Source organism: Cydia amplana, chromosome 15 (assembly GCF_948474715.1).
Source record: "Cydia amplana chromosome 15, ilCydAmpl1.1, whole genome shotgun sequence".
Lineage (NCBI taxonomy): Eukaryota > Metazoa > Arthropoda > Insecta > Lepidoptera > Tortricidae > Cydia > Cydia amplana.
In genome coordinates, this window is record NC_086083.1 from 6,159,301 (window position 1) to 6,184,553 (window position 25,253).

A 25,253-nucleotide genomic window follows, 5' to 3' on the forward strand; every position below is an offset into this window, starting at 1 on the left:
TTATAAGTAAAAAATGCTCCCCAGGTCACCTTCATCATGCGATATGGTGCCCAGAAGGCTGGCAGCGTTACCTTTTTGGATGGCCAGGCTTATCCTCTGTCCGAGGTAGCTGCCAGCCCTCCGGTCACCTGAGGTGTCAATGAGACGCTGGGACATTTCCTTAAAAAAGCTTTTTGCGCTAGGCCCCCACGGTCCCAGAGTCTCTACGCCAAACGGCGCAAATATGTAGCCCTCGCCGAGGACAGCATATTTGCGCCGCTTGTTCTGTTCAGCGGTTGTAGCCGCAGCTCCCGCCTTGACGGAGGTCGCCTGTAGGTGGGACGGTGCGAGCGTGTCAACGCAGGTGGCGTCCCACACAAGCGTCCTCCCCAGCCTCCAAGGAATGAGTGTCATCCCGTCGGGCCGCTTGCCGTCGTCGCGTGCGATACCGTTCGGCTCAAGGATGGCCGGCACGCTAACGGAAGCAAGCGCCCTCCGGATGACATCATTCAGGGAGGCGTGGCGAGAGATGCGGCCCGCGCTTCTCTGGCAGGACAAGCCGTGGTGGCCCAGCTCGTCAACATTGGAGCCACAGCGGCAGCGGTGGGGCTCATTGGTTTTGACCCCCAATCGCAGACTGGTAGCGAGTGTGAGGGTCGTTCTCTCAAGGAGGGTGCCTATGTTGGGGGATGGCAACGCATGGAGCCAGAGCCCCGACTCTGGCTCCGAAACGGCTAGGAGGCGAGCGCGCTCTGCAGGGCTTTGAGCATTATCAATAAGAGATTTTAAGGTGGCTCTGCAGAGGGGCTCATCCCAAAGTTTTTGTGAATGTACGAAGGCTGGGATTGGATTTTCCGGGCAGGCTTGCGTCCAAGCATTTTTGGCCTCGATCTGTATTTGGATGCAGATATTGTCGGCGGGAGGGCAAAAAATTTTATTGGCGAGATCTTGCGTGCTGTGGAAAGAGGACAAAAAAGCTGGGAGGGCGACGCTGACAACTTGTCGGATGCCCAGGCCGCCATGGCGGATTGGCAAAGAGGCCTGGGACCAGGCGCGGTTGTCCAGGTTGATATTGAGAATTGATGAAAGTGTGAGTTTAAGGACGGAGTCTAGGGGTTCGATGAGATGAGGGTATTTCCAGACGGGGCTGCATCTAAGTATGTATGTGAATTTGGGCACAAAAAGACAAAATTTAATGATTACTAACGCCATGTGTGCACTGATTTTTAGAAGGCGGTCCGAATAAGCTTTGTGAGTATTTAGATGTTCACTAATGATAGGTTCTATGGATTCCGGGAAGATAGGAGCACCAAGGAGTCTAAGAGAGGTTTTGTCTATGATTTTGATATTAGGAGCTAAAGTGTTGAAATTTGAAATAATGCTTTGCAGGTCGGTAGTGGGGACAGGATTATTTATAAAAAGTTCACATTTTGTAAAGTTTAATTCTAAGCCTATTGTGTTAAAAGAGTCGGTTAGGCTTCTCAAATCATCTAGAACAGACCTCCAATCGCCACCTAGTGCTCCGTCGTCCAGGTACCACGAATTAAATTTTGATTTTAGGTTGGAAATTATGGGGTGGATGGCAAGGCTGAATATAGCTGGTCCAAGTGGGTCGCCCTGCTGACAGCCCACAGCTGACGCCAAGCGATGGGTTTTGAAGAGGAGGTTTGTTGATTGGTGGTAACATTGCCACAGGTATTTGTAGATAAGAGGTGTGGCATCTTGGATTTGTGTCAGAAGGGCGCCTCTATCGACGGAGTTGAAAGCGTTTTTCACGTCCACTTTCAGCAGCACCTCGCACGAGTCGTCATCGACAAAGGCGCGCGCTGCGTGAACAGCAGCCTCGCAGCCGCCTTTGCTGCCGAAACCAAGTTGGAGAGGTTGAAATTTTTTGGTGAGGGTTGGAAAAATATGTTTGCAGCAAATTTTAGAACAAATACGCCGAAAGGTAAAGCCTACAGCGATAGGCCTTATACCGCCGTCTTTCTTTTTAAGGGCGCAGAGATTTGCGCCATATAAGATTCCTGAGATCTCGCTGCAGACTTTACCAGACAGCATGAGGTTTATCAGTTGGGTGATACCGTCCAATAGACGCTCGCCAGCATCACCGGTGGCACCGCATAGCAAATCTTTTAGGTGTTGCGGCGAGAGGCCATCGGGGCCACCGGCGGAGCCGTTTTTGAATGACATAACTGCGGCCAACACTTCTTTCTTATTAGCAATCAGGTGTGGTGCATCGGGCTCCGGGGGTTCAGGCAGGCGGAGGGATGCTGCTGGAAGTGGATGTTTAGAGATTAATGCTGAAACGGTGTCAGGGGTATCTGGAGCAACAACGTCACTGGAAAAAAGCATTTGGGCGGCTCCCTTTATATCACCGTCTGTGACTTTTTGTTCCACTATTTTAAATATTTTATTATTATTTGGGGTACGATTCGACTGAGGGCGGGGAACTGGGTCAGTTGGAAGGATACAGTTCGATTTAATTTTCTGAGTAAGGGGTTTGTGTCGCTGACGTGTAATGTTCTGTAGGTAAAGGATAATAGCTGGGTCCAACTTTGAAATGAATTCTCGCTAAGAGTTTTTAATATAATTGGGCATAAGGCATTCGCGACGGAAATGCGAGCTCCCATAGGAATTCTTTTAACGATAGGAGTTGCATTCCGTTGTGAACCAAGCCAATCCGGTAAATTGTTAATTGTATTGTCGCTCCTGATATGACTGGGCGCTGTATTTATGTGTAATAAAACTTAAAAAGGCCAAGCGGACCCCAGGCTTCCATGAGCCGTGGCAAAATGCCGGGACAACGCGAGGAAGATGATGATGAGTCTGTTAAAACTTAATAAAGGAACGCAAAAATTTATGCACACCTCCTGGGATTATGCAAACTCGGATTATATACATTTAGGATCAAAAGGTTAAACGATTTCCACCTTGCTACGAATTAATTCATCAAACAAATTTAATTTGATCGGCCTGATGGAACCGGGCATAGGGACGGACATCTCTTGTGCCAGACGGATATGGTAATTAATAATGATCGTCTAAAATTAAAGGGTTTCCTTTTAAAGCACATACATATACTTTAGTGATGTACCGACTATTGATTTGGCCGACTAGCCGACTAATCGGCGCTCGGATGGCTGATTAGTCGGCCGACTAGTCAGCTAGTCGGCCAGATCATTAGTTTGGTCTAAGTGCGGTTATAATGCACTAAAAAACAATCGTTTTACCCTTTCGTCGTGCTATTTATCATATAGTAACGCTAAAAAATTAAATAAAAAAATCCTAAGGTTATATTTCATACGGCGACCCCACAATCGGACATAAAAAAGCGACCACAACGTCAATAATTTCAAACAAAAGTTTTCGTAAGCACCCTAAATAAAAATAGGTAAAAAGCATAAGCTCATAAGAAAACATGTGCTGTTTATTTCTTTTTGCCCTGTTTTTATGTCACTTATAAAGTGCCGACTAGTCGCCGACTAATCGCCGACTACAAATGAGGCCGAATAGTCGGCTTTCCCGACTAGTCGGCGACTAGTCGGTACATCCCTAATATACTTTCAAAATATCTGGCTGGTGTAATCGGTTACACGTGTCATCCCTTATGCCAAATTCCATAATTCCATATGGGGCTAATGGAGAGGATATTTCAAAATAATTTGTAGCAATTTAATTAATGTAAATACTGGACAGTAGCCAGTAGTATGGGTTGATTAGGAATCCGTAGGTATACTTTAAGAAATATTATTTGCACCGATGAATGTTATTACACTTATCACTCGAAATAGCTTGGCTTTTACAATATGGTAATAAAATCATGATTTTGATAAATGTTTACTTGAGCTACACAATCTTGATCCCTACTCTTCTACATCTCATTTTCTAAGTTTTTCATGTTACCAACTTTTCAATTCATAGTCTGTTAAATTAAATTCAAAGCGCTTGTGGCCCAGCGATAAGAGCGTGCGACTTGCAATCCGGAGGTCGCGGGTTCGAACCCCGGCTCGTACCTACCAATGAGTTTTTCGGAACTTATGTACGAAATATCATTTGATATTTACCAGTCGCTTTTCGGTGAAGGAAAACATCGTGAGGAAACCGGACTAATCCCAATACGGGCCTAGTTTATCCTCTGGGTTGGAAGGTCAGATCACAGATGGCAGTCGCTTTCGTAAAACTGGTGCCCACGCCAATTACTGGGATTAGTTGCCAAGCGGACCCCAGGCTTCCATGAGCCGTGGCAAAATGCCGGGACAACGCGAGGAAGATGATGATGAGTCTGTTAAATTAAATTAAATATTTAATCATTTAGATTTTAGAACCACGCGAAATATTTCTACTTCATTTCATTATTTTGATAAGAAGATGAATTTCTATTGCAAAATTGATATAGATACCTTTTCAGTATCTTTTTAATTCCGGCACGTATGAAGTGACGTCTTCGTTGACACCCTGGCGTCTCTGTCGGAATTGGTAACTTTCGGCTAGTGTAAGGCCTGAGTGGACGCTCGAAGCGGAGCGTTCGGCGGGGCGTGCAGCGTGGCGTCGGGGTCACGAGTAATTTGAGCAGCGTGCACTAAGGCCGCTGCTATACGCTTGCATTTGTTTAACATGCACGGCGCACGCCCCGCCCCGCTGCACGCCCAACTCAAGCGTCCACTCAGGCCTTACACTAATGCGGACGGCGCCGGTTAGATGTTGTCGCATGAGCTCAACTACCTGTGAGTAAGTTAGTCTAGAAGGTTTCTTCGGGCTGGCTAAATTCACAAGCAGTGCCCTGTTTATCAAAAGCTTGTAACTTAATACAAGTGGAAGTCCCTTTCTAACAAAAGCTGTCAAAAAGGAGCTTCCGCTTGTATTACAAGTTACAAGCTTTTGATAAACAGCTGGAGTGGGGAGTCGCTTGTATTCCACAATATCGTTGTCCTTTGTCAACAGTAGTCATACATCTCGAGTGCTCAAGAATGATACCCATTGTCAGCCCTTTGTTTTTGGGATCTTTTGTTGTACATCCAGCAAGGTTTCGCTTAAATCTTGGGTAGCGGCCAAATCTACAGGACTCAACGTTTCTAGAAAAAATTCAAGGTAATAATTTAGGTATTATTTTGTCATCCACTCTTTTTTTTAAGTATTTTTTTCAATTTATGCAATGATTACTCAATAATGCAAAGAAAACCTTAAGGTATGTCTAAAACGTAGTGGTTATATTCTCTTGGGGTATGTCTTCTGACTAATTTTTTAATCAAAGGAAAAATGGAAAAAATTACACCTCCGGCAGGACTCGAACCTGCGACCATTGGACGCCGATCCAATCGCTTCTGCCAACTAAGCCACGGAGGCCTACCAGATGTGTGCGAATCTTTCCATTTCTTCCCTTAATGCGTTGTATCGCTCGCAGTCGTTTCTGCTTGATAAAAAAATAGGCAACGAACAGTATAAATTTATTTACTTAATTGGTTTATTTAGTGTTAACAATTGAAGGCTACGAATAAATTAAGAAAAAAAATCGTTTGAAGTGAGGTACGAGTAAGAACTGCTTTTTAAATTGTTTTAAGTAATTATATCGAAAAACGTCTACACAATTGTCGGTAATTAAACTAATCTAATGAATTTCCAACGAATGCCAGCAGTTTGATTTGAATTTAATTACCATTAAGTTAGTGTTTATTTCAACTAAATGATCGTCTGGGAGCGCCTTTATTTAATATTCTTTTGAAGAAAGGCACGACGATAGTAAAATTCTGAAGTTGTATACATGTATTATAAATCCAGGCAGTGATGACGTCTGCCAGGATTTTTGATTATTGGTTTTTGGTATTTTTGAAATTAGATAATTCGTAGGTAGGTATTCTCGCATCTTCAATCCGTTTACTTATTTAAAACATTCATTGAAAATAAAATAGCAAATATTTTTTTCCTTTTTACAATGTTACACTATTCAGTTTAGTCTGCGGGTATTAAACTAAGCCGTTTTTTCATTAAAATTACTACGTGTTTGTTGGTCTACGTCCTACGTGTAAACTGGATTATATTTCTAGTTAAAACTTTAGTCCTTAATCCTTAATTATTTATATTCCGCGACCGAGGGTTGGACAAAGGGTGTCAAATATTTTACAAAGCCTTTTCTGTAACGACTGTAACCCAGTAAACAGAGACAATGAAAACTTCCAAGTCAATTTCAGACACCCTTTAACTGAAGGAGTGACGTTTCAGGCGATGTTTGTTTAAAAGCGGGAATAGCGTATAGAAGATAAAGTTAAATTTTTGTATACGTACAGAGCGACATCGTCACAAAAGTGACCAAGCTCTTTATATAAAGATAAATAAAATAGCGTTTACTATTTATTTTTATCCAGGTATTGGCAGTTGCATAATATATGTTGCTATGTATGTTACGTCACCCTACGCGCGGAGGAAATCTCACTTCCTGACCAAGTCAAGACGTAAAACTTTAGACAAACCACGGGCGGTAATTCGTAAAGCCCCCGATCGCATATTTATTCACCTCCCTAGGTATGTAATGTACCTACTATTAACTATACTGTCGGTATGATGTTACCGTAAATGACAATATTTTTTTTTATATGTATATCGTCGGTGCGAATAAAAAAATCGCCATGTATTTTTAGCTACTTTACAGGAGAAAAAAAAACTGTTTATTTTCCTGTTTGTAATATATTAGTTGCACCTGTATTTTTTTCTGGTAGATCAATGGTTTTTACATATACTTATGCAGAAAATAAACAGTTTTTTTCGTAAATTTTTACAATATAAATTATTTTAACCAAAATTTTGCTACATAGCGACTTAAATTTGGTTCACTTAAAATCGTCATGTGTAAAGTTTACCACATAGCGATTTGTTGCCAAAGTAACGTAGCACGAGAAATGATATATCGCCATGTGCAATATTATCGTCATCACCCTCGACGGAAAACAAGGCATTTAATTTCGTTATGTGCAAAAAAAAACACATAGCTATTTATTTGTACAAATTTTGTTAGTTATTTTCAAAACTAATATAGATATAAAAAAAATATTGATATAGATCGACGGGAAATTGAAAAAGGAATAAGAATATGCCAAAATCAAAAAATCGTAAAAAACCACAGAGCGATTTTTTTATTCGCTCCGACGATATTTGTTCCTTAACCAGGTCGACCGATAAGTTCGTGTTCTTCTCTCACTCTCACTGAGCGTAAGCGAGATGGAAGAGCGTGCCCGGGAGTGCAAATATCATGTTTTTGAATTTTAATTTTTGTACGGATAAATAAATAAAAAAGTTTTATCGATACGTTCCCTCAAACAGCAGCAATTTGAGCAAGTAATATCGTCTTACACTATAAATTTGTAAAAAAAATATATAAATAAAAGTTAATTTTGTACGGAACCTTCGGTGGGCGAGTCAGACGCGCAATTGTCTGGTTTTTAAATTGTGAAAACGAGCTCCGCTAATTATAACCGTCGATAAGTCTTATAATCGGCTGATAGAATCCTGAGTAGAACTTCGAAGCATTTCTGCAACATCATGATTGATAAGGCAAAACTACGAAAACATCGGAACTCGCAAATGTGCTGGAACTTTCTTTTGTCTTTGTGCAGCGTATTTCAACTTTTCAAAGGGAGCAGAGATCGAAAAAGTATTCAATATTGTACTGTTTGCTGTCTAGTGTTTGCGTATTTCACGGAAACAATCGGGGTAATTTTGAATCAAATGTCGGAGTTCGACTCAGATTATTTTGCATGTATCTTTAAAATATTTACTGATGTTTTGAGTCAATTTTGGCGACAACATTATTTTACTGCGTCACCTGTTCAGGCGGCCTAGCCAAGGTGACAGTCGCTATCGCTTCGCGATCGAATCGCTTTGTGTCTCTCTATCACTCTTCCATATTAGCGTGACAGTGACAGTTGCGTTTCGTTCGCTACGGAGCGTTAACGATTGGCATGTTGTCTACTGGGTCTGGTGTAGGATTTGGCAGATTCTCACCCGCCAAAATATCACACCCTTATTGAAAATGAAAAATGAAAAAATCGTTTATTGGTCACAGTCATTATTGTGTAACAAATTTAGAAAGGGTCGGGACCTCCTAGTAAGTATATCAATACTTGTGACAGGAGACCCCGCTCTTCCAGCAGCAAGTTAAGGGTATACAAACCAATGGAATACTTGTTAATTATGTAGGTATACAGAAAGTAATACATTAAAACATATAATTAGACTAAAGTAACAGCAGTTAACAATTCAATGTAATGTAATAATCTGAGAGTACTTTATATAGGGATAATAATTATTTTAGTATATAGTACGAAAGTTTTGTCAGGCCTATGGAACTCTCCGCGCGAGCTCGGATTTATACCTACGATTCTGTTCCCGTTCACGGTAGAAAAGCAAGCCAGCTGGTTACCACACGCGCTCACGTACGCACGTTACCGCGCGCCGCACTGACAATTTTTACGATAGTTACAGCTACGTATGTACTATTGAATTACTTTAATTAAACATGTAGTGTTTATTACGACAAATGTACCTATAGTTAGATATCTATTTGAAATAGGTAGGTAGCTAACTTGGTAAATGATCATTTTATCGACAGTAAGATCTTAATTTTTACACCGGAAAATAGGTACTAATTTATGCTCTGGTTATTTTTATAATGAATTACACATGTAAGTAATCATGAGTTCTCTATTATTTTTCTTTATTGTGTAACATTAATCTATATCTGGTTTTAAATTACTTACATGAAGTTTTAAAACCAATTCTTGCTGGGTTCATTGCGTGGTTTATAAAACGGCGTAAAATCTGCGGTTACTGCAGGGACATATGACCTTTTAAAATGAGTATTTCGCAAACACTAACCTAACCTAACGCATAAACGGAATATTATAAATTATTGCAACTTAACTTGCTTAAATGTAGTTATTTAACGCTATGCTGTTATATACTTTATGGCAAGTTCTAATGTTAGTTTGATAGTTTGATCAATCGAATTAGGCGCCGGCCTTCACACGTATTAAAATTTCTAAGCGTCGTGTCGGCAACCCTAGCGTTGTGCCGGTGCGCGCGGTGCGGGGAGCGGCGCGCTGAAGGTCAGTCCATTGTATTTTTGTGTAGGTATCAAAACGGTAGGTATTTACGTTTTCTTTGAGAGATAAGTATCTGTTCGTAAGAACTATTATATAATCTGTGGTTTTGTTTTAACATTAGGAAAATAATAGGCTATGCTTTGTTACGTGTTATGTTAAATTACCTATACAGTGTGTAAATCCAATACGGGCGAATATTTAAACGGTGGTTAGCATAGGACCTAAAAAGTATATTGAGATAGATTTTACTTAGAAATGCATTGAAAATTTTAACCATACAAAATAATTCGGCCCGCAATGTAATACACCACACACGTTACGGGATACGAGCTTTTTAAAGTAACTGTCAACGCTTGTTGGCAGTTACTATGAAAAGCTCGTATCTCGTAATGTCATTATCATCTTCTGTTTCTTAATATTTACAGTACATTGCTGCTCGGTACATGTGGAAAAAATTAATCACGGGGTCATAATTAAGTGTAACTTAAAAAAACATCTTAATTAATGATAAGACGGGTAAATAGGCTACATGACTAATTTTTTTTTATGGTATCAATCGATCGGGTTTGTTTTTAGGATCAAATGTCTATATGGGACCCATTGCATTAAAGTAACACAAAAGTCAGAAATTGTAGTCAAAGTCCGACAGTCGCACTTCACTCGCGAAACGCCCCATACAAAACGGACAGAGGCCGTGACGTCATCGCCCATCTGGACCGCATCGCCCGTATGGACAAAACAAGAAAATTGCGTTTTTGTCGGTGAAATATTGCGTTTATGTATATAGTTGCTATACAATATTTTTTTGGATGAAATGTAAGGAATCAAATGGTACCCTTACTTTTATCGTTTTTGGAAGTTAAAAAAAACTTAAATTTTGAGACTTTCAGGTCCTGTAATTTTGTAATTTTTCAATATTTTATTTTAATATCCATATTATTGTGATAAATTGCTCGTTTGCTATCTATTTTACTAGATTTTGTTATAAAATTCAACATGTGTCATCATCCCTATTCTATATCTGGTTTAATTTATTGCCCGTATTTGACTTACACACTGTATTAATAATGTGTGTGTGTGTGTGTATATATATATATATATATATATGTGCGTGTGTGAGAGACCGTATGTTAATGATAGGTATAAGTATGTTGATTAATTATCAATAAAATTATAAGATGAATTTAATTTATATCTATTACCGAGTATTAGAATGTAATAATAACTCTGTATGCTCATAGTTTAAATTATTTAACCAATTCCGGACTCCTTTTTTACATTTATATGTCTGGAGTGGATAGATGGATAGTGTGGCATCAACCGAATTATACAAGTGGGCTGCTTGTGAAACATATTGCCGCTTCGCGAACACATACTTATTAATACAGTACAATAACATTAATTTTGTTTGCCCCTAGGTCTCCCCAACGACTTACTGGTGTGTTGGCACCAGTACCCCTACTTCTTGGGCATCGTGTTCTGCAAGCTACGGGCCCTCATCTCAGAAGCGTAAGTTATCATCTTTCCACATTCACTACCAGACGGTCTAGCATGAGTTGAGTTCTCACGCGCGACTCCATACATTTTGCGCGACTTCAAGTATGCAGTCGCGCGCAAGAACGCAACTCATGCTAGACCGCCAGGCTCACACCGCGATTTCGTTGCGTCGCTACTTGTAGAGATACTTGTATCTCAAGTACATGCGGCCCACACCAATTTTGGTGTCTAGCCATAGTAGTTGCCGCGCCTGTGCTCCCGATCCATAGCGGTGCGCTCCTGCGTCATGTCTGTCGTAATAGACGCGTTTTGTTAGAGAGTGAATCTTCTGTACCTAGTACTATTATTTATTCTGTGCTACCAGCTAAACGCTAGGCTGGTTCTCTGGGGGCCTAGTCGGCCTAGATGACAATCGTACATAATTAAACCATAATCTGCACCGCTTGAACCATAATTGAATAGAATTGGCCACGACACATATACATAATATATTTAGTTGCCAAGCGGACCCCAGGCTTCCCATGAGCCGTGGCAAAATGCCGGGACAATGCGAGGGAGATGATGACATATCGTCGGGGATAGTGCAATACTGCGTAACTAGCACTGGTAAATAGTGCGTATCTACTTTACACCCATATTGCAAAACCGCGTAACTAGGTAGCTTTGGTAAATACTGCGTATCTACACATCATGAAACTTTACAGGAAAAGCTTAAAACGTTTTATCTCTATTACTTTGGAAGATATTTTTTATTTTTCTACACAGGATATATTGAATCACGAGTTCTACAAGATAGTGAATCCAGTTTTATGAAATCATACCTAATTAGGTAACTACGACATTTACGCGGTTTTGATTTAGCCACTTAAGCCATGAAGTGGAAACCAATTATACATAATATATTTTTCACCTCAGCAGCTCGAACAAGGGTACTTTGCTACTTAAAAATAGTGAGCAAAATCGCATTTTGACGATCCTTTTGTGAAATTCTTAATTTAATTTAATCTGTGTTTAATTTGATTTGTATAATAATCCAATATTCTTATGGAATAATAACATCAATAAATTGCTCTGATAATTAGCTTAAGATAATTTATGTATGTTACGATTCATAAGTGCTTGTTGCTAAGCCTACATGAATAAAGTATATTTTGACTTTGACTTTGTATATCTTAAGAAAACATGAGTGAATAGAGGTAAGTGATGAAGAAAGAATACATTTTTCGGGTTCTCTAATATGTTCTCACTGCTGAGGTGAAAAGTTTTGTGAACTACAAGAGATCAAAGTTATTTACATCTCGTGCGCTTTTGAGTCCCTTACTACGCTCAAGATTCTACATTAGAATCTTTCGCTTGCATGGGACTCAAAATTTATTAATTAATTAATTACTATAGAATCTTTCGCTTGCATGGGACTCAAAATAAGCACTCGAAGAAATATCAAACTTTGATCTCTTGTTGTACAAATAACTATCTTGGTTGTTTCCGAAAAGAATACGTCCGCTTGGTGACCTAGTTTCAGCCGCTTTATGACAACGTTAATCCCTGTAATTGGCGTAAGCGCTTGTTTTTACGGAAGCGACTGCCATATCACCTTTTAATACGGTGGCAAAACTAAGCCTTATTTTTGTCCTTACGATGTTTCTTTTATACACTAGGTACACTAGCAAACTAAAGTACTGTAGTACTAAAGTCTTGGTTTTCCAAGCGAAGTTGGCAGGGATTTTGATACACAGACTGTGCAATTGTTATTCTACAACAAACTTCTACGAAGTTATGACGTTTACATAACACTTGCACAGTCTGTGCTATCAAAATCGTTGCTAACTTAGCTTGGGCTCTACTAAAGTTAATTCTAAGGTACCATAAAAGGTCCCTCATTATTTTTATTTCTTATTTTTATTTTGTTTAATATGAACTTGCAGTTTTGTCTAGGTTACTAGCGAAAATAGAGGCAAAATTTGAACCCATTCACACTTACTAAAGTATGAAATTTCGAAAGTAGGCAAGTTCCAAAACGTTCTTATGCACAGCTCGCAGGTACCTTATTTTTACAAGTTTTAAGTATTTTTTCAATACACTTGCTAGTAACGTGGAACTTATTGAACCGCTTATACCTAGGCTCATAACCGTAGATATTAGGTACACACGCGTTCTTTCAAGATACACGCGGCGGCAACAACGACGCCGCAACAGTAATGCAGCTACAGTTTACATCCGAACGTCACCTTTATTCCTTTTTTCTTAGTTTCTAATTTACTAGATTTATGCTCGAAAAATACTCCAGAGGGGCTACCGCGAAAACCGACTTTCGCAAATTGCGGGCATTTTTCTCTGTCACTCTTAATTACGCCTTCATTGGAGTAAAAGAGAAAGATCCCCGCAATTTGCGAAATTCGTTATTCGCGGTAGCCCCTCTGAACAAATCAAGCGCGAACCGCGCATGAGCCGACACTCGATTCTTTTGGACCAATGAACTGTAATAACATCGAATCTTCAAAGGCTTTTCAACCTTCCGCAGTCGGAAGAGAACCTATTTCAGATTAGCCGATTTAACGTTATAAATCGTGCCATTATTTTAGGCGTACCTGCGTTTACGCGATTTTGTTAAGGTGAAATTTGTCAAGTATTTCTAAGAGATTCTTAATGGTTGAACGCTCGGAGGAATAATCATATGGAGTGGTGACACGCACTAATTTCTATGTGAAAAATTCTGCCGTTTTCGGCGCGGGGGGCGAGGAACGCACACAAATAATGTAAACACTAATGCATTTTTCGCATGCGTCGCTACACACGCACACGACAAAATTATCAAACACTAGCATAAACTATATTCACACAAATACAAGAACAAACACAGACAACCCCGTCCGTGAACGAGATGATGTCAGTTCTAAGTAAACGTAGAAGTGCGAGGGACTTGTCGATAATATTGTCGATATTTTATTGACTGAATTTTAACTGTCTGCTTTAGTCAATTATAACCATCAAAAACATTACATGTAAAAAGGTGCAAGTCTCGCAACGCTTCTACTACAAAAAAGTTTTGAGATTTAATGCTAATGTGAAACCAAGTCGGTTATTTTAATCAGTGCCAGGGGGTGTTAAAACCGTATCAATAAGATATCTTTAATTTGTAATAAGTATAATGACTTGGCCATCGCACGGCTGCATAATGACCTAGGGATCATCGTCACCTACTAAAAATAGTTCTAATTGAACATAACGCTAGCGCAGCTAGCGCTAATTGCAGTTTGAGCATTACACATATTTACGAGTACGGTACGAGTAAATCATTATGTGCGATTGCCAAGTCATTATATCTTATTGATACGGTTTTAACACCCCCTGGCACTGATTAAAATAACCGACTTGGTTTCACGTTACATCTCAGAACTTTTTGTAATAAAAGCGTTGCGAGACTTGCACCTTTTTACATGTAATGTTTTTGATGGGATCTCAACTCTTTTTGTAGACAGTCCTTCTTTTCGGGTACTCATACCCATACTATGTATACACATATTATCATAACTAAACACATCTTTATTCATACTCACATCGTACATATATCGTAGTGTACCTTTACCTACTATTTGTAGGAACTGCAACAGTAACTTTGTAATAGCATATATTTATATGAAATTACAATCTTACTTATGCAGTTCTTAGATCTTTAAAACGTGACTGATATTGCAATATTTTTAGGTTTTCGATGGCTTGATAAGCTGAAAACTACTTATGTTTAAAATTTATTGCATCTTTTGGAAATCTAAAAAAGTAAATCGAAATAACAATATATTTATAATGTTCATATAGATTTTATCGATATTGGTTTTTATGGTGTCCCATCGCTAACTACGGTAGAGTGATACCAGAGTAATAAATTAAAAGTGCCTATTTATGGAAAATGACGGCAGTAAATACCTTAAAATAAATAAAATACAATACAAATATTGGACATGTCAAATAAAAAATATAGATTAGATTAGATTTTAGATTAGATTAGATAGATAGATATACGATAGAAACTAAGAGAAAAATGAATTTTCAATAGGGTAGGTGCGTTAGTTTTCGTCCAGCTCTAGTTTTCGTCCACTTGACGAAATTGAATATAAATCTACATTGCTGCACAAATTTGGACTTAATGCAATCCTTAATGTCGAGACAATATATCTATCTACATAAAAAATGTATTTGGCAAGTAGCAAATTAAATATCAAATATGTTATTTGCTAATCTGTCATGTGGTCGAAAACTAGAGACTAGAGCATGGACGGAAACTAGCACAATGGCCCTATATCGGTAATATCACGTTATTTATGATTTATACTATTTATTTCATTGACTGGATTATGTTGATATAAAAATAAGGTGTTATATAAAAATAATGTGTTATATAAATTATATAATAATAAGCAACGCAAATTAGAAGTTAGGTATACCTAATGAATATTTAGAAAGTCTTCTTTAAATATTACCCTAAATTAGATCTAGTACCATGAAGTGGTATCACTTTCAGATTGACAATGTTTTTTAGTTTTTTGCTAAATTAGTGCACTATTTGATAATATTGTACTTACATATGAAAAGAAACGTGTTCTTTAAGTACGCTAGATGTTTCCGATCGGTTTTTACAGGAGAAAACGCTACAATTCGGCATTTTCTGCTCCTAACATTCCACTTAGACTGACGTTTGCTGAATGGCGTATGACGTATGGCAACTAGTTTTATATAACCTCCTTGACCGGAGGCCGCCGACTTTTGGCAGAGGGGAACGCCTGTTAATGGCGGTTCCTGTTGGTTTATTATTCCGAGGTTGAACGGGTACTTAGTAGTTCGTTCTGTATGTTTAGCTTTTCTGTTACACAATGAGCCGTCAGTAACTTTAACGCAATTAGGTACTGGCAGAATACAAGCGATGTGGCTTGCCGCATCACAATGCTGAGCCAGCGCCTTTTCTGTGCAACGACACATATATGGCTTCATAATTTTTTAATGTAATAGTTAATAGTTTTTAGTAATTAAGTTGTTTTGCATGTTCTTATCCTGTACTTTTTCAATGCCGTGTATGTTGTGGGTATGAATAAAGAAATTATCTATCTAGGTATACTTATACATATTGACAATACGTTTTGGTTCCTTATCGAATGAGCGAGCGAAGCAAAGGTCTTATATTGAACGGGTATGTCCCGGCATTTCGAAGTGTTTTTGATTTTCATTGTTTGTTCCGCGATAATTTTACTAAACTACGCCTTAATGCCTGAAGACCGTGTACGAACGTATATTATATTACCGCTCAAAAAATACTGTAAATGAGACGTCAAACGCAATTGCAATGTTAGGTTTCCTTTTGTTACAATTAATACCTGCCAATAAGCCGCATGGTTACGGCCCACAGCATATCCCGAATGCAGCATTTCACATTTTCCATTCCGATAAACAGTAAACATAATCGTAATATTTATTCGTACCTAACAAATAATCTGTGTACTCTTGTCAAAAAACGGTTTACTTTACGGCATATATAAATCACTATATGGTTTACGGTTTGTGCTAGTGGCAGAACATTTCAGTAATAGGTGCTCCGTATTAATGCTTGCAACCACCCTGCAACATACAATTCCCCCTGCTAATATAATATAATAATATTATATTAGCAGGGGGAATTGTTACATTTATTATAGTGTGGTTTTAATAGATGTACTTATTTTAGTTTAGTTTTTTTATTATAGTAATAGGAAGCAAACGAGCAGACGAGCCGCCTGAGTTTTTATTATTCCTTTTTGTCATAGCGTTATTTAATGCTTAAATTCTTAGTGGTAGTACCTCAATTAGCACATTTGGGTTCGTCCTACTCCAAAAATATCAATTGTGACACCCGCTGATGTAAATGTATGAAAAAAACATTATTTTGTATTCTTATATAGTAGTTTATGCAACAGTGATATAATAAGGGTTCTTAAAATTCAAGGGTCGAAGTTACAAAACGAGACGTAGTCGAGTTTTGTAAAAAAAGACCCGAGAATTTCAAGAACCAATTATGAGCTGTTGCATACATTACTTTTTCTATGACAGCTGCAGCAAAAAAAAAAAAAAGTTATTATTAAAAAAAAAAGAGTTATTATTTAAAAAAAAAGAGTTATTATTTAAAAAAAATTGAGTTATTATTTAAAAAAAAAGAGTTATTATTTAAAAAAGAAAAAGAGTTATTATTGTAAATGAAAACATACCTCTTTCAATCAAGATGATCGGAACTAAAAAAAATAAAGCAGTTGTATTATACTCATAAGATGACTGCTAGCAGTCATCTTATGAGCCTATAGACAAAGCATTCAAATGACATTGCTTTAGATATCACTGTCAGTCATTTAATTGACACATTTAAGTGCTGGAGTAGAAAAAATATTTTATATTTGTTATGATCACATATTTCAATGTTGTTTTAATTTCGAGTTACCTATTAACGTGTAGTGTATCCATGGAATTTTACTTGTGATTAAATTCTTCGCCTTCGTTATTGAATTCCTGTCACTGTCATTGGAATTTGTTTGAACTTACAATTATTTAATATAAAATTAGGAGAGAGCACCATCCCCTAATTTTACAAAAAATGTCGTCCCAAAACCTTTGTGACGCAGGATTCTCGGGTTGTAAACCTGGTGAGCGAACAGACCAGTCAACCAGCGCCTCACGACCAAAGGGGACCAATGTTTCCAGTTGAAGTTATGACTATTTTTTAATTTTTATCATTGACTAAATACGATGGCGCTTTATTTAACCCTTTAACCGCCAGAGTCTGATATATAAGACATTACATATCCAGCTCATTTCGCCACAGTCTGATAAATAAGACAAAGATCTGATTTGGTTTTTACAGCACATTTATAACTCCCGTGACTATGCCAACCTTACTCTGCGTGGTACAATTACTGTCGGTGGCGACACGAGCACGCTCGATCAAAAATTTCTGGCGGTTAAAAGGTTAATATTGACTGTGCCAAGTTACTGTCCACATTGTTGTCCACGTTGCTGTCCACGTTACTGTCAGTGGGAAAATACTCTCGGATTAATATGGATTACAAGTAGGAGGTAATAAATGTGATTGTTCGCTCATCATGAAAATCGTTTATTTTGACCGAATGTCGCGTTAAATTTCTTAGTTGAGCTTCGAAAAGTATGTCGTTTACGGCTTTCACTGCATACCATCGTCGGAGTGATAAACTCGTCCAGTTAGCTACGTATTTAGAATAAAATTGTTTTGATATTATATTTTTAATTTCAAACTTAAATTATTTTAAACGGGCTACTCACACTTGATGACTGTTGATGTGTGGGTGTTGTTACTTAAAAGTAATGTAATTACTCATGATACGAGGGTAATTTGAGAAGTAACTTGTTTCGCCTATGTATAGATGGCGCTGGCTTCAACTCTGTATGTATTGATTTAGTTTAGTAATTAAACATATTTAATATGTGGCGTCATGTCATTTTTGGCAGGAATTTGTCATTTGACAGTAGGTCAAACAAAACTGGTCTGAGTTACGCGGGAAAATGGAGAAAATTGGAATTCGTGGAGTTCTTCAGTTCTTTTTTTTGGAAGGCAAAACTGTGAAACAAATCCATGAAAGGATTTTACCTACGTTGGGTAGATCGTGTCCTTCCTAGGGAACGGTTTGACTTTGGGTAAATGAGTTTAAGCGAGGCAGGACACACATTAAAGATGCACCTCGCCCTGGAGCCCCGAAAACAGCACTTTTACCCGAATCGATAAAATCCATGATTTAGTTTTAGCCGACCGAAGATTGAAAATACGCGAATTAGCTGAAGTCACAAACATCTCTTCTGAGCGGGTGCATTTTATTTTACACGACGATTTGCACAAGAAAAAGCTTTGTGTAAGGTAAGTGCCGCGATTACTGACTCTGAACAAATGCGTGTTCGCATGTGAACATCTGATGAAGATTTGCAGGTGTTTAAAAAAATCCAACAGATTTTATTCGCCGTTTTGTCACTATGGATGAAACCTGGATCCATCACTACATCCCGGAGACGAAACATCAGTCGAAACAATGGGTTGGTCATGGTGAGCCAACTCCAAAGAAAGCCATATGCATTCCGTCTGCTGGAAAGGTGATGGCGTCTGTGTTTTGGGACGCAAAGGGATACTTTTAATTGACTACCTGGCCAAGGGAAAATCTATAATTGGAGCATACTACGCATCACTTTTGGATCAGTTACACGCGGCAATAGCCGAAAAACGTCCAGGTTTGGCAAAAAATAATGTGATTTTTCACCATGACAACGCTCCGGTGCATTCAAGTCGTGTCGCTGCACAAAAATTGTCGTAGTTACGATTGGAACTTCTTCCACACCCTGCTTATTCACCAGATTTGGCTTCGTCGGACTATCACCTCTTCCCGAAACTGAAAACATTTCTCTTAGGGCGAAATTTTAAGTCCGATGAGGAGGTTATATGGGAGGTCAATGCGTATTTCGAGGCCCTTGAAGAGACGCACTTCCGTGAAGACATAGAGATGTTGCAGACTCGTTGGGACAAGTGCGTAGAACTTCGGGGGGATTACGTAGAGAAATAAAATAAATACATTTGCAATATTATTATTTTTTGATATGAAACAAGTTACTTCTCAAACAACCCTCGTAGGTAGTATATATCTGGCTCACGGAAGAAAGAATAAGCGCGCCGCGATCTGGCTCGTAAAATATATTTCAGATGCGCAAACATAAATTGAATTATTCTCATTAGCAAGGAGCGTATGTAATTATCATGAATTTGGCTAGTGTTGAGTCGCTCACTCGTGAGGCACCTCATTTGTACCACTCATTTTGTTAATTTGTCGCAGTACTTCGTACCGAAAAAATGTCTTACTTCACTCCTCTATTCATTTTACTTGATTCTAAAATTATCTTTCTCCTAAAAGTTCTATTCTTAACCTCCAGAATTGCACTCCAATTAAATGTTACTATTTATTTATTTATAAAGGAAGTGATGAATACATAAATATGTATATACATTAAATATTTTTGTCGCCGTTGGAATTAATGGAATAGTCGACGCTGAAAATATGCTAGTACCTCACCTCATTTGAAGTAAGACATTGTAACACCTCATTTTAGAAAATGAGGTACTCATACAAACTCATTTTAAATTGATGTCCTACCCATCACTAAATTTGGCTAATGTGTTACACATTTGCATAATGTAAGGGGTGAAATTATCGAAATATTAAATGAGTCGACACATATGAGAATGGAAATTTAAAAGAGACAATTTTGACATTTAATATGGTTTATGGTTTAAGAATTTATTTCTCCAAAAGAATATTACATTCACTTACATAGAGAAATACAAACAAACATTATTTACAGAGTGCACGAATAGCATAAAATATATTCTAGGACGACGATATATATTGTTAGCTCATTTATTAATAATTTATACGTGATAAATATATATTTAATTTATTACGTGCATGTCACTTGATTATCCCTCGGCAAGCCAAGAAGTCATTAGTACAGTTGTTATTTGACTACATCCGTCCAGCGCCCTCTAGAAGTAGTTTCAACGGTTGCCGAGTGATAATAAAAGGGGCAGAACCAGTCAGCGGCTCATTGCCTTGACAGCAGTTGAACAGTGCAGACGTATAGAGTTAAGTGCCGATTGTAAAGTGAATTATTGTAAAAACAAGTTAATACAATTTTTATTCAGTACCCTGTGAAGTTTATTTTTCTTAGGAAATACTCCAATAGTTCAGAAGAAGGGATAGAAAAAAATCTAAAAGATTTTTTTTTTATATACCACGCCACACTAACTTTCAGGTATGGAGGCGGACGATGACCCAGGGACACCCAGGTCACGGGGCCAGGATTCATATCACAACAGCGAGAGGTTATATTACGACAGCCCCGGAGCACCCAGGTCACAGGGCCAGGGTTCGTATAACGGCAGCCCAGGAGCGCCCAGGTCACAGGGCCAGGGTTCGTATAACGGCAGCCCAGGAGCGCCCAGGTCACAGGGCCAGGGTTCGTATTACGACAGCCCAAGAGCGCCCAGGTCACAGTGCCCACGTTCATATTACAACAGCCCAGGAGCGCCCAGGTCACAGGGCCAGGGTTCATGTTATAATATCCCAGGAGCGCCCAGGTCACAGGGCCAGGAATCGTATTACAACAGCCCAAGATCGCCCAGGTCACAGGGCCGGGTAATGTATTATGACATCCCGCCATCACCTAGATCGCGAAGCCAGCCACTGTATCATAACGACCCAGGAGCAGACAGGTCAGGTTACGAGAATGACGACTATAGCTACAAAAGAGGTAGAGGCAGCCGCAGACATCATCGTAGTCCGCCAGGAAGAGGCAGCCGCAGACGTCGTCGCAGTCCGTCAGAAAGAGGCAGCCGCAGACACCCACGCAGCCCTGCAGAAAGAGGCAGCCGCAGACACCCACGCAGCCCTGCAGAAAGAGTCGGCCGCAAACGTCGACGCACCTCGTCTGAAGAATCTGGTGAGCACTATGATAACTATATAAAACGACCGAAGTTATCAAAATCAAACAGGAAAAATCGCGACTCTGCTGTCCTAGATAAGTTTCTTGATGTGTTAAAGGAATTTAAACGGTCCGATAAACCGAAACTTTCCTTTAATACCAATGTTGTACCCGAATTTGACCCGATGTCTAAGGAACAGACGGTATTAAATTGGCTTACAAAGGTCGAAGAATGTGCCAGTATATACCAATGGGACGACAGGGAATTGATCCACTATGCTCTCCCCAAACTCACAGGCGTTGCAAAAACCTGGTACCAAGGTCTATCTAGCGTCTTATTCACATGGCCCGAGTGGAAGAAAAAACTCCTTGATTCATTTCCCTGTCGCGAGGATTATGCCGAGATTCTTACAGAAATGCTCTCAAAAAGGGCCCGTTATGGAGAATCACTGGAACAATACTATTATGCGAAGTTAAATCTCCTAAACAGGTGCAAAATATATGGAAGACAAGCTGTTGATTGTATTCTTTACGGCGTAGATGACCGCGCGGTAAAGGTAGGTGCCCAAGCAGCCCAGTTCTCGGAACCCGAACAAGTCCTGAAGTATTTTAGAACAGTGAAGGTAGGACAAATAAGAGGCAAAGACATTCAAGATTCTTCTCAAAAATTCCGCCAAAATGACTACAGGAATAAGTCTGCCCGGCCTCAGACAACGAAGGACACATCGAAAGAGAACCCTACCCACGGCGAGGTATGTTTTAATTGCAGTGAAACTGGACACCGCGCTAGTAAATGTAAGAAACCTGCTGCCACATGCACATATTGCGACAAAAGGAATCACCTGGCGGAGCATTGTTTTAAGCGACTGCGCGAGTCTAACGATGTGAAAGTGGAGGAAGCACGAGGGAAAGAGCGTAAGGAGAAGCAAGTTGCCGCAGTACAGATAGGTGATACAAATAATAAATATAAAATGGACATCAAAGTCAACAGTTCGATAATTGAATGTTTTGTAGATCTTGGCAGCGAATGCTCGCTAATAACAATTAATGCAGCCAAACAGTTGAATCTGGACATTGACACATCTGAGGAACTCCCAGTACTGAACACCGTAGGAGCTAATTTGGTATCACCTGTGGGTATAGTAACAAGCAGCGTCGAAGTTCAAGGCATAAAGGAAGTTATTGACCTATATGTGGTCGAAAACCATGTGATTAAGCGACCAGTTTTATTGGGCCATTCCTTCACAGAAAAACCGGACATCACAATAATTAAAACTTCAAAGGAACTTATTTTCGTCAAGACCGCAAATGGCAAATTACACCTGAAGGTGAGTAATCAAGTCTCCCTGCCACGCAATATGTTGACACCAGTCACTGTGGAATCTACGTCTCTCGTTACTGGAACCGTTAACATTAACGGTTCACTAAGAGGAGCAGAAGAAAAAAAATATTACTTACTTCCGGGACAATATGACATCAATTCTGGTACCAGCACACTGCTCCTCCTGAATGCATCGTCTGACGAAATTACTCTGAATAGTGGTTTTCTTTTAACGCGTGCTGAGTTCAAGCCAGCCGTCGACGGTGGCGACACCACATACGACTGTTGTGGGGTGACATTCGACGAAAAGGAAGTTGATGAGTCAGTTAATTGTGGTCCAAGTGTGAACAAGGAAGAACGTCTGAAGCTTCAACAACTTTTGTCCAAATACGGCAATTGTTTTTCGAAAGGTCTCGATGACCTAGGCTTCACGAAGGTATCAGAAATGGTTATTGAACTTGAAGAGTCAACTCCGGTGGTTTACCGCCCATACCGTATGTCACATGCCGAAAGAACACTGGTAAGAAATATGGTTCAAGAAATGCTCGATAGTGAGATCATAAGAGAGTCTTCGTCACCATATGCGAGCCCTATAGTTTTGGTCCAAAAAAAGACAGGCGAGAAACGCTTGTGCGTGGACTATAGGGCCCTCAACCGCAAAACCAAGAAGGATCATTACCCACTCCCCAGAGTTGAAGATCAACTGGACCAGCTCTCTGGAAACACGTTATTCACTTCGTTGGATTTGGCATCGGGATACTATCAGATCCCCATTTCGGAGGAGTCACGACACAAAACAGCTTTTGTCACACCTGACGGACAATATGAATATAACCGGATGCCATTCGGACTGGTCAATGCGCCATCAGTGTTCCAGAGGACAATAAACAAAATTTTGTCGGAAGCCAAAGTTAAGTATGCCATTGTCTATATGGACGACATTTTAATCCCGTCAAAAGATGTTGATGAGGGATTACAAAGACTGGAAGAAGTGCTCAACTTACTTAAGGAAGGGGGCCTAACGCTAAAATTAAGTAAGTGCAATTTCTTCCAAAATCAGATCGACTTTCTTGGGTTCGAGGTCAGCGCTGAAGGCATTCGCCCTGGATCTAGAAAAACTGATGCCGTTTCAAACTTCCCTACGCCAAGAAATCAGCACGAGGTAAGACAGTTTCTTGGACTTTCAGGATTTTTCCGGCGTTTCATCAAGGGCTACGCTCTCATAATATCCCCATTGACAGACTTACTACGAAAAGGATCTACATGGGTATGGGGAGAACCGCAAAGGAAAGCTTTTGATGATATCAAGACGCTACTGACTCAGAGACCGCTTCTAGCTCTGTACGACCCAAAGGCAGATACCCAGCTGCACACGGATGCCAGCAAAGATGGCATTGCAGGGATATTACTCCAAGCTAATCCGAACGGAATTTTCCAACCGATTTCTTACTTTAGTCGCAAGACGACTCCCGAGGAACGCAAACTTCACTCGTACGAACAAGAAACTCTCGCCGTAATAGCATCACTAAATCGGTTCAGGGTGTATTTGGTAGGTATATCATTTAAAATCTTTACAGATTGCAATGCCCTCAGGTATACACTCACCAAACGCGACGTTATTCCACGGGTGGCTAGATGGTGGGTACAGATACAAGAATATGACTGTTCCATCGAATATCGACCCGGTGCACGCATGCTACACGCAGATGCACTTAGCCGCCACCCTATCGACGACGGTGTACAAGAATCTCACGTTCTCGACGTACTACTGACTACGGAAGTGAGTGACCAGGACTGGATCTCGACTGTCCAGAGCGCAGATACGGAAATTAAAAAAATAAAGGAAACACTCAGTGACCCAAATTCCGAACAGGTAATTGACTACCTTAATAACCATAAACTTAAAAACGACCGTGTTTACCGCATCGTGGCTGACGAATTAAAATGGGTAGTGCCAAAGAGTGTTCGTTGGCAGATACTTCAAAAGAACCACGATGATGTAGGACATTGCGGATTTGATAAAACACTTCAGCGGATACAGAAACACTATTGGTTCGCCAAAATGAGACGGTTTGTTAAAAAGTATGTTGCATCTTGTCTGGAGTGTGCACACCACAAGAAGCCGGGAGGTAAACGGGAAGGCGAGCTACACCCTATAGAAAAGGCCAGTATTCCTTTCCATACTATTCACGCGGACCACCTAGGCCCTTTTGTAAAGAGTAAGAAAGGACACTGTTACCTTCTTGTAATTATAGATGGCTTCACAAAGTACGCAAACATAACCCCTGTCAAGAACACAAAATCAGCTACCTCTATCAAAGTAATTAAAGAGCACATAAGTTATTTTGGAGTACCAACCCGTCTCATTACAGATAAAGGGACTAGCTTCACAAGCAAGACGTTCAAAGAATTCGTCTCATCCCATGGCATAAAACATATTGAGAATGCCGTGGCTACTCCCCGGGCCAACGGGCAAGTAGAGAGATTTAATAGAACAATCCTTAATGCCTTATCTACCTCCACACATGGCAAAGATGAGAAGAATTGGGACGAGTACGTCGCTGAGATTCAGGTAGGTCTGAACACCACAATGCATAAAACTACTCAGAAAACTCCATCTGAACTTCTGTTTGGATTTAATGTTACAAGTAATTCTCAAGGGATACTGAACTCTGTCATAAGCGACACACTAAATGTTGTAAGTACTGAAGACCTAAATGATGTTAGAGAACAGGCTAAACAGAAAATAAATGAGCAGCAAAATAAAGATGCACTAAGGTTTAATAAAAGCCGGAAACCCGGTACCACTTACAAGGAAGGCGATTTAGTGCGTGTAGAGAGACAAGTACCACATGATG

The 25,253-nt window shown here is 39.6% G+C and overlaps 2 protein-coding genes across 2 annotated transcripts in view; one reads left to right on the forward strand and one right to left on the reverse strand.

The window, feature by feature from the left end:
* On the reverse strand, positions 1 to 2,331 carry LOC134654790 (uncharacterized). Its single transcript, XM_063510260.1, has one exon. The coding sequence runs from the start codon at positions 2,329 to 2,331 to the stop codon at positions 1 to 3; it is 2,331 nt and encodes a 776-aa protein (XP_063366330.1).
* An 8,148-nt stretch (positions 2,332 to 10,479) lies between these two features.
* LOC134654505 (neuropeptides capa receptor-like) overlaps positions 10,480 to 25,253 on the forward strand; it is a gene marked incomplete at its 5' end in the record, with an annotated part of 83,612 nt that continues 68,838 nt past the window's right edge. The window contains one exon of the mRNA XM_063509951.1: positions 10,480 to 10,580. Within this exon, the coding sequence (XP_063366021.1) occupies positions 10,480 to 10,580 (101 nt within the window). The remainder of the gene's footprint in view (positions 10,581 to 25,253) is intronic.

Bases quoted from the DNA above. Each gene is read 5' to 3' on its own strand.
- LOC134654790 (XM_063510260.1), bottom strand. From the start codon at position 2,331: ATGCTTTTTTCCAGTGACGTTGTTGCTCCAGATACCCCTGACACCGTT.